Source organism: Phaseolus vulgaris, chromosome 9, assembly GCF_051622355.1.
Source record: "Phaseolus vulgaris cultivar YP4 chromosome 9, ASM5162235v1, whole genome shotgun sequence".
NCBI lineage: Eukaryota > Viridiplantae > Streptophyta > Magnoliopsida > Fabales > Fabaceae > Phaseolus > Phaseolus vulgaris.
This window is the reverse complement of record NC_143506.1, coordinates 40231712-40242108: the sequence shown is the minus strand read 5'-3', so window position 1 is coordinate 40242108 and position 10397 is coordinate 40231712. Positions and strand designations below refer to the sequence as shown.

The 10397-nt window shown below is 31.2% G+C and overlaps 1 protein-coding gene across 1 annotated transcript; it reads right to left on the bottom strand.

The window, feature by feature from the left end:
- Nucleotides 1-2038: 2038 nt before the first annotated feature.
- Nucleotides 2039-6359, bottom strand: LOC137821967 (potassium transporter 5). Its single transcript, XM_068626792.2, has 9 exons — nucleotides 6092-6359; nucleotides 5785-6007; nucleotides 5271-5519; nucleotides 5143-5184; nucleotides 4019-4279; nucleotides 3883-3935; nucleotides 3658-3772; nucleotides 3293-3547; nucleotides 2039-3198 (listed from the first exon to the last, which is right to left on the bottom strand). The coding sequence occupies exons 1-9, from the start codon at nucleotides 6287-6289 to the stop codon at nucleotides 2162-2164; spliced, it is 2433 nt and encodes an 810-aa protein (XP_068482893.1). The 5' UTR covers nucleotides 6290-6359; the 3' UTR covers nucleotides 2039-2161.
- Between the last annotated feature and the right edge of the window lie 4038 nt (nucleotides 6360-10397).

The following is a 10397-nucleotide window of genomic DNA, read 5'->3' as shown; positions in this document are numbered from 1 at the left end:
TGGAGTTGGATGAGGTTGATGCTGATTGATTTGTGATTATTGTGTTTGAGAAATTATGTGTTTCCCTCCTATCACTACTCTCAACCACTACTGTTTGTTCAGTTGCACTTTCACTCACCTCCACCGTAAAGTAGTTCTCTTCCTGAACGTATGCCTTCAGATTTTTTATCAATTGCGACTCAAACTCTGCAGGATCTTCAAGCACGTCATTGTAACCATGCCTTACAACACACTGAAACACTTTGTACACTCTTGGCTCCACTTGTCGAAACAAAAACCTATTCTCTGATTCAACACTGCTCACTACAATAGCCTTAATAGACACAAAGACAACAATTGAGTAGATAGACGGAATGCTACCTATGAGGTGTGAGAATATGGGAGGAATTCCTTGCACCAGCTCATAATACATAAGTTTGATTCCTAGCACTCGCCTTACGTCTGGGTTGTTCGCCACTTCATTCAAATATGCACCTGATATCTTGTTTTTCAGTTCAAACATGAATCTTTCTTTGTGCACATAAGGATATGGAACATCGCCAAATATGTAAATGAGTTGTCCAAATATTCAAGATTTTATATATTTAAAAAAAATCATTGTTTGTGCGTGTGCGTGCGTGCGTGTGGTGTCTTATATTTAGTGATCTTGGAGTGTTGAGATTTTTTAAATGGAGTTGGATGAGGTTGATGCTGATTGATTTGTGATTATTGTGTTTGAGGAATTATGTGTTTCCCTCTTATCACTACTCTCAACCACTACTGTTTGTTCAGTTGCACTTTCACTCACCTCCACCGTAAAGTAGTTCTCTTTCTGAACGTATGCCTTCAGATTTTTTATCAATTGCGACTCAAACTCTACAGGATCTTCAAGCACGTCATTGTAACCATGCCTTACAACACACTGAAACACTTTGTACACTCTTGGCTCCACTTGTCGAAACAAAAACCTATCCTCTGATTGAACACTGCTCACTAGAATAGCCTTAATGGACACAAAGATAACAGTTGAGTAGATAGACGGAATGCTACCTATGAGGTGTGAGAATATGGGAGGAATTCCTTGCACCAGCTCATAATACATAAGTTTGATTCCTAGCACTCGCCTTACGTCTGGGTTGTTCGCCACTTCATTCAAATATGCACCTGATATCTTGTTTTTCAGTTCAAACATGAATCTTTCTTTGTGCACATAAGGATATGGAACATCGCCAAATATGTAAATGAGTTGTCCAAATATTGAAGATTTTATATATTTAAAAAAAATCATTGTATGTGCGTGTGCGTGCGTGCGTGTGTTGTCTTATATTTAGTGATCTTGGAGTGTTGAGATTTTTTAAATGGAGTTGGATGAGGTTGATGCTGATTGATTTGTGATTATTGTGTTTGAGGAATTATGTGTTTCCCTCTTATCACTACTCTCAACCACTACTGTTTGTTCAGTTGCACTTTCACTCACCTCCACCGTAAAGTAGTTCTCTTCCTGAACGTATGCCTTCAGATTTTTTATCAATTGCGACTCAAACTCTGCAGGATCTTCAAGCACGTCATTGTAACCATGCCTTACAACACACTGAAACACTTTGTACACTCTTGGCTCCACTTGTCGAAACAAAAACCTATCCTCTGATTCAACACTGCTCACTAGAATAGCCTTAATGGACACAAAGACAACAATTGAGTAGATAGACGGAATGCTACCTATGAGGTGTGAGAATATGGGAGGAATTCCTTGCACCAGCTCATAATACATAAGTTTGATTCATAGCACTCGCCTTACGTTCTGGTTATTCGCCACTTCCTTCAAATATGCACTCAATATCTTATTTTTCAGTTCAAACATGCATCTTTCTTTATGCACATAAGAATATGGAACATCACCAATTATGTAAAAGAGTTGTCCAAATATTTAAGATTTTATATACATTAAAAAAATTATTGGGTGTGTGTGCGCGTGCATGTGCGTGTTGTCTTATATTTAGTGATCTTGGAGTGTTGAGATTTGTAAGATGTTAGAAATTTGGAAGAGTTAAAAAAGTGGTTGAGTAAAGTTTTTTTTTTATTTTTTTATAATGAGTAGTTAAGAGGGAACTTGATTTGGTAAAATACAAAACTAAACCGAAGTGGATATATATTGTGTTTAGGGAGTGACAGGAATGGTGTGTCATATTTCGTACGTCATTCCAACCTTGAGAAGTCTCTTGCGTGGGATTGCCATGGAATTCTGACCTTGTCTGAAGTTCTTTCGGAAGAAACTGTATGCATAATTCACAATGATCTTATTGAAGATGGAGGAGTTTGGGTGAGCTACAACCTCTGCTTCTGCTAGCATATACACTATGCCTTTCTCCAATGCTCTGTCTATGAATTTGAGTTCCTCTTCAGCTCCATGGATGGGTGGGGCAAGCAAGTTAGCAGATGACTTGGCGGCACTCCCTCCCAATGACCGAATGGAGTTGGATGAGGCCGATGCTGATTGATTTGGGATTATTCTGTTGGAGGAATGATGTGTTTCCCTCTTATCACTACTCTCAACCATTGTTGCTTGTTCATTTGCACTTTCACTTACCTCTGCCTCCACCGTAGAGTAGTTCTCTTCCTGAACGTATGCCTTCAGATTTTGTATCAATTGCGACTCAAACTCTACAGGATCTTCAAGCACATCATTGTAACCATGCCTCACAACACACCGAAACACTCTGTATTCTCTTGGCTCCACTTGTCGAAACAAGAACCTTTCCTCCAATGCAACATTGCTCACCGGAATAGCCTTAATGGACACAAACACAACAATTGAGTGGATAGATGGAATGCTACCTATGAGGTGTGAGAATATGGGAGGAATGCCTTGCACCAACTCAGAATACATTAGTCCGATTCCTGGCACTCGCCTTACATCTGGATTGTTCGCCACTTCATTCAAATATGCACTTGATATCTTGTTTTTCAATTCAAACATGTATCTTTCTTTGTGCACATAATGCCAGATTCCCATCACCGACGTCAAGAACAGAGCTAGTACAATTGGAAGATACCCTCCTCCTGTGAATTTGGTTAGTTGAGATGAGAAATAAACTATCTCAATGAAACCAAATCCGAAGAAGAATAAAGCCACTCGCCATAGACTCTTTTTCCATAAAACAAGCATTATCAGTGAAACTAGAGTTGTTGTGATCATCATATCACCAATCACTGCAATCCCTGCACATATTCAAACAAACATGCATGTAAGTATTACTTCTTTGTCATCCCTTCTAACATAACATACATAAGAAGAACAAGCAGGAATACTTACCATATGCATGACTAATCTTCTCTGTGGTCTTGAAGGCAGCACAGACCAAAATACATGCGATCATGAACATGTAGTTGACCTCAGGAATATACACCTGACCCTGATGTTTGACGGAAGTGTGCACCACCCTAACTCTTGGGAAACAACCTAGACTTAGGGCTTGGGATATAATGGAGAATGCTCCTGAAATCATTGCTTGGCTAGCTATAATGGCAGCAGCAACAGCCACAACAAATGTTGGCCAATACAAAGGATCTGCATGTTATTCACAATTGTAATTCACTCAGAAGAAAATTTAATTGATTAACTGCGTTTATTAACAATATCATACTAAAAAAATGGACTTTTAAAAGTAAGCAATTTACCTGGAATACAGTCATAAAAAGTATTAGCCACATTCTGAGGGAACTTTCGCAGATATGCTGCTTGCCCAATGTATGCAACCACTATTGATGGACATGTAATGCAAGAAAAGCTAATCTGCAACACATTATATTGCATCATCAATTTAAGTGCAACTATTCAATCAATTGTAGCTGGAAATAATTTCTGTGAAGAAATTGAGCACAAGAATTAATATATTTACTTACTTGAATGGATCTTACATTAAAGTGACCCAAGTCAGCAAACATGGCTTCAGATCCTAAAATTACATGTATCTTAGTTAGTTGGAATAAAAGGTTGATATAATTTAATGAAGAAAGATTAAGAAGAGATGTTAATCACCTGTTATGCAGAGAAAGACTCCACCAAGCGATAACCATCCATCTTTGCCATTCCGTTTGAAATAATCAAATATATATTTGGGATAAAAGGCACGTAATACTTTGATATCATATTTGAATAAATTGTAAAGCCCAATTCCACTGATGAAAAAAAACCACACCAAAATGATTGGAGCGAATGCGAATCCCACTTTATCAGTACCGAATCGTTGAGCAGAAAATAAGATTACCAAAATTGCTACTGTGATTCCCACAACAGCATCTAAAAAAACAGAAATAGAATATTAGATATATGTAGAAATAATGCTACCTAGTCTAGAAATTTTACATCCACAAATTTAGCAAACAAGGGAAGGAACACTAGAAAAAGAAAATTATCTATCGATCATACTCTGTAACTAAATTCAACATTATCTATAGATTGTTACCCACAAATATGAATTTGTTTTTACGCTTTTTTATCTTTTTTATCAGTAATAATAAATAAATAAATAAGAATCACTTTATGTGTGATCCAACTCATACAAAATCACACAAAAACAAACAACACCTCCCCCATTAATTTTACCTATCTAGATCCTTGAATAAATTCAATATTACATATGGATTATTATCCACAATTCTGTATCCGAAAATAAATTATTATTAATATACATTTTTTTATTTATATTGTTATCATAATATTAAAATTATTAATAATATTAACAATATTCATAACATTAATCATATTAATAATATTAATAACACTAATAATAGAATAGAAAAAAAAATTATTCACAGATCATACTCTATAAATAAATTCAACATTACCTACCTATAGATTGTTATCCACAGATATGAATTCATAATAAATTCAACATTACCTATGAATTATTACTCACGAATTTCTATCTGTAATTAAATTCAACATTACACATAAATTTTATCCATTAATTTATATTCGTAAATAAATTCAACATCACATATGGATTATTATTCACAATTTTGTATCCAAAAATAAAATATTATTCATATTCATATTTTTTATTTATATTATTATAATATTAATAATATTATATTAATCACATTAAGAATATTAATAATATTGAGATGAAAGGGAAAAATGTTAAGGCATTGATGACTTACTTTGACCTAACGATTTACTGATCCCACTTACTGCTGAAAGTACTGCACATATATGAAGCAATATAATAATATGAGAGGTGTGTTGTGACATTAATTTGTGAAATATTTGATATAAGAAATGGAGGAACCTGAGATTGATGGAGTAAGAATCCCATCTCCTATGACCATGGAAGTTCCCATTATGGCAAGAAACAGAATCACAACTCGTGAAACAAGACTGCCTTCAAGCTTCTGCTTCAATTTGTGTGCCCGTTTTACCTCACTGGACGGAGTTTCCAGTTTGTAGTTAGAAAGCTCCCTGTCCTCTGGTTGTTCATTTGGAATCATACTCATCTTTATATGTCTGCATATCAACGAATACAGTGCAAAAGCTCCACCTGTCATTGTTAATCAGGATCTTCATCATCATCATCTTCAAGACTATTTTTCAAATAACATTATTGAATTTGATGAAGATGACTCAAATTTGTTATTTAAAAAACTAGTAACATGAGAAAGAAAGGAGAATAAGTCTGTGAAGAAAAAACAAAGAGTTAACTCTTTCGTATTTACAAACGGACAAATTTGACACGAAAACCAAAGCAAATAGATCTGGTTTTTGTTTTGAAGAGGAAGAAAGTGAGGCGGTTGAGAGATATTTACCGTTGCCATTATCGTTGGCCCAGAGTACGATGAAGACGTATTTGAGCAAAGGTATGAGGAAGATGGTGTAGATGATGAGGGACAAGACACCGAGAATATCATCTTCATGTTTGATTCCATTGTTGAAGGTGCTGGAATAGACGTAAAGGGGTGATGTACCAATATCACCATACACAACCCCTATGCTTTGAAATGCTAAGCTAAGCGTTGTCCTCCAACCCATCTGTTCAAACCCAACCAATATAATATAATATAATATATAATTCATTCATAAACTAACTATGAACTCGTATAATAATGTATATACCTTGTAAGGATTGTGTGCGACCATAGAAACTCTTCCAGCCTCTAAATTCAGAGAATCTACTCGCCTCAGTTTTGCCCATGACACCTTTCGCTCTTTCAGCTTCGGGTTCCTCTCTGCATCTGCTGTTCCGCCGCTCTCCGCCACCGCCACCGCCTCCTCCTCCGTCATCTTCTTTCCTTCTGCTTCTGCTCCAGACATCTTCACACTCACACTCCACCTTCTCTTGGATATTCAAGTTGTGTTCCTTTGCTTTAGTTTTTATAGGCACACAAGTCAGATCTTCATAACTTCTTATTCTCTTATTTTATGATCAATAATTGTACTTTTTTTTAATCTTTAAACTGCGCCTCCCTTACCAGCACTTCAGTTGACTTTCTATTAAATTATGGAAAGCATCTAAAGGCAATGAAGCTGGACAAAAATAATTCAAAAAATATGCTGCTTTGAATTTAAAGAAATTGACTCAAAAATTTATAATGAATTTAATTAATATAACTAAAAAGTTAAATTAATTCAATAATAATATATTTTAAAAAAAATATTTTAAATTAATTTTAGTAAAATTAAGTATAAATTAAAATCAAAGATAATTAATTATGAAATAAATAATTATAAATTGAAAATAATATTTAAATTTATTTTTTCCATAAAATTTAATGAAATTGTAGAATTTAAAAAAATATTTAAATTTTTAATATAATTTTACACTTCATATAAATTCAATTCATTTTATTAATATTATTTTAAAACAAAACAAAATCAAACTCGGTATATTAAATTAGTATTCAATTAATTTATTTAAATTTCAAATAAAAGAAATCGAGATTTTTTTCGAATAAGAATAAAAAACAATATTGATTATTTTAATATATATATAGATAGATATATTAAATATCATAAAATTATTTACACTAATATATTTTTATGTGTAATATATTTTTTATCATATTTAATTTTATCTTAATTTTTTGTTTTTGTATTATTTTGTTTAAAGTCAACGTAAATATAAATGGTAAGGACGCAGAAAATAATTTTGAGATAGAAGTGGTATAATTAAATTCAAATCTTAATATTTTATTATTAAAATGAAAAGTGTGTATAAATGTAAAAATTAGGTTTTATTTTAATATAATCATTATTTCTCTAGAATTTTTTTTTTCTTGTCTTCTCTCTAAATTTGTAGTTTCATTCTTCGTTAGACTAAATATTGTATTGAGATTCTTAAGATAGTGTATTGATTTGTGAGACTATGTGAAAGAGATTATCCTAACTCTACTAATATATTGAAATCATATAGATAAAGAGTGTCAAATGTTGAGAGTAGAAGGAGATTCACATAACTCAATCTAAGCTTTGAAAGTACTAATAAAAGCATATCATATGGATTTATCCGTGTCATATGACAATAAATTTTTTTGAATGAGAGACTATGTAGTGGTAAGAACATGATATATGACAAGTGTAGGTCTCTGAGTCTAATTTTAATATACTAGCCTTTTGGAAGTATATTTGAATGCCTATGTGTTGGTGTCAGTTGATTTCTACATTAGTGATGTGGAACCTGAGAATGGAGGATTTATAATGATTGATATGTTTGTTATAAATGTCCTATTTCAGTAATATTTTATATTAAAAGACACACTTATGGATATTTATTGATAAAATAATTATAATTTAACTTTTAATTTATAAATTTAAACCATTTTACATATTTTGTGATTATAATACGAATAAGAACTATTTATACCCGAATTTGTGTTAATTTCATGACTCTAGGCGAAAATGGAGATGAAAGGGCTAAAGGAAAGGCTGGAACGCTAAAAAAAAAACTCGCCTAAAGTAGATCAATCTAGAGGAACAAACCCAAGTGAGCCCAATCTCGCCCAAGCGAGATCACTCCAGAGAAGTTGGGCTTTTCTCATCTAACTCGCCCAAGTGACCCCAAACTCGTCCAAACGAGAAGTCACTTAACCTAAACCCAACTAGGTTAATTGTGAGGTGTGAGACATAACCCTGAACATATTTTTTAGAGAATAAAAGGTGATGGAAAACCCTAGAGGAGGCAACCATCCAAAATCTTCTTTTCTTATTTTTCATGCTTGAAATGCCCAACATGAGGGACTAATTTTACCCTTTAGGATTGAAAGTAATCTATTTAAACTCTTATGTATTGAGGTGATATTTAAACATAATATTATGTTCTTGATTGATTATTGGTATTGTCATTTTATTCTTAGCGCTTGTTTTATCATGATTTTGATAATTAGATTTGACTGAAAAGTACTTATATTATAAGCATCTGGCCTACATGATAATGCTTAACATATTTGAAATATTAATTGTTATCAACATCTACTCGTAGCGACAATGAGTTTTTATAAATATGCAAGAAATTGATATTTAGGAGACTATCTTAATAATTTTATATGCGAGAAATCAATATAAATGAATTTTATGTAACCATCAATATCAATCAACGATAGAATATTATTATGTTTTTTAAAATACAAAAGAGTGAGAAGGATGAACCCCAATCCCAATTTTCCCAATTGAATCAAACAACTCTTTAATTTGCTTTATTTACATTCTTGCAATCTCATACACAACAAACATCCAACCAACTTTTAATTATTCTTTTCTATTCAGTGATTCTTATACTTGATAATTCAAATGTTCTTTGTGCATTCGATATGCGTCCTTAGGGACAAATTATTACTTTTGACATGGTAAGAGTCATCGAGTTTTTGGCAATTCTTTCAAATTTAAAGTTTTATTGAAAGCTTTAAAAATGCTAGCTTACCATACTTTATATTTTGTGATGTTTTAAAATCTTTGATGATTGTGTCTTACACGAAAACAAATTATGTCCAAGATGTGGAACTCCAAATTAATCTAAAAGATTTTTTTTTCTTTCTTTTGAATATTTGTTTTGATATATATATATATTAAATTTCTAATAGTGAGAAATATATTTTTGTAATACTTTATAATGATCTTTATGTATATATATTTAAATATATATTCTATTGTATTGATATAATGTCTTTATGTGATGTAACTATAAATGTTATATAAATCACTTTAAAAAATTAAATAAAATAGTAGTGACTAAAGATGAAATATTTATATATAAATAAAAATCTCCAATAAAGATAAAGTTATGAAATATTATAATTATAAAATATTATAAAATTGAAGAAAAAAGTACAACGTTATCATTCTTAGTACTTATTTTTCTATTACTTTCCTCTCAATATTTAAGAGGAAAATCTAAATCTTTTTAATGTTGTTCTCATTAGGTTTAAAAAACACTTCCTAGTTTACTTTTATTTGCAATTATCAATTATTTATTCCCCAGGTTTAACATTTATTCATTCAATTATTGCTTGCTTTACTTGTATTTTGCTGCGTCACCATTGGAGAACAATGTATCTTTTTTAATTCATTTTCAATATGTCTACATCATAGAATGACTTAAATTTGATAAATTATCAGTACAACCTTAAAACTATGGAATTAACGTATTCAATGATAAATAATTCAATAATTCATTTATGGTTATCATGTTGTCACAAAAGTGGCCCATCGAATGCCAAAATAAAATAAAATTTATAAAACAAAACTTTCTATTTAATAACGGACAAACGTGTTATACTTTTTGTTTTGAAGTTCGAAATATTTTATTAGTTTGATTTCTGTGAAATAATATGTTAGTCTATTAGAAGTAAAAATTTTATATTATTAAAGAATTTAGGAGTGAAGGGTCATGTAGTTTTGTATATATTAAACTCATAAATACAATTATCAATTATCAACCAAAAATCTAATTTATGAATAATTCAGAACTTAAGGAAACATAATATTATGAATAAACAAACTTCTAATAATCCAAATCACTTCAATTAATTATGAATCAGATGACTTTAGAGATAAGTAGATAATGTTTTTAAAATCAAATAATAGCAAACGTGCACTTTCCACTAAATGAGACATTAATGTTTTTTTATATCAAGAAAGAATAAATAAAATTCACTTGAATAATATTTAAGAGAAGTAGAAAGCTGTATAAAAAGACTACTGAGACAACTCTGCCACCTAAGAGTGCATTAGCAAATAAAACTATTATATATAAGTTTGGGTTTCTCATCTAAAACCTAACCATTTTGTAAAAAATTCAGAAGAATGGAAATATTATAGTATTCTAAATTATTATAAAGTCTATTAATATTCTAAATTTATTTCTATACTTTGAAAATACTTTATGAAATAATTTTTATATAATATGAATGAGAGAAAACTATACACA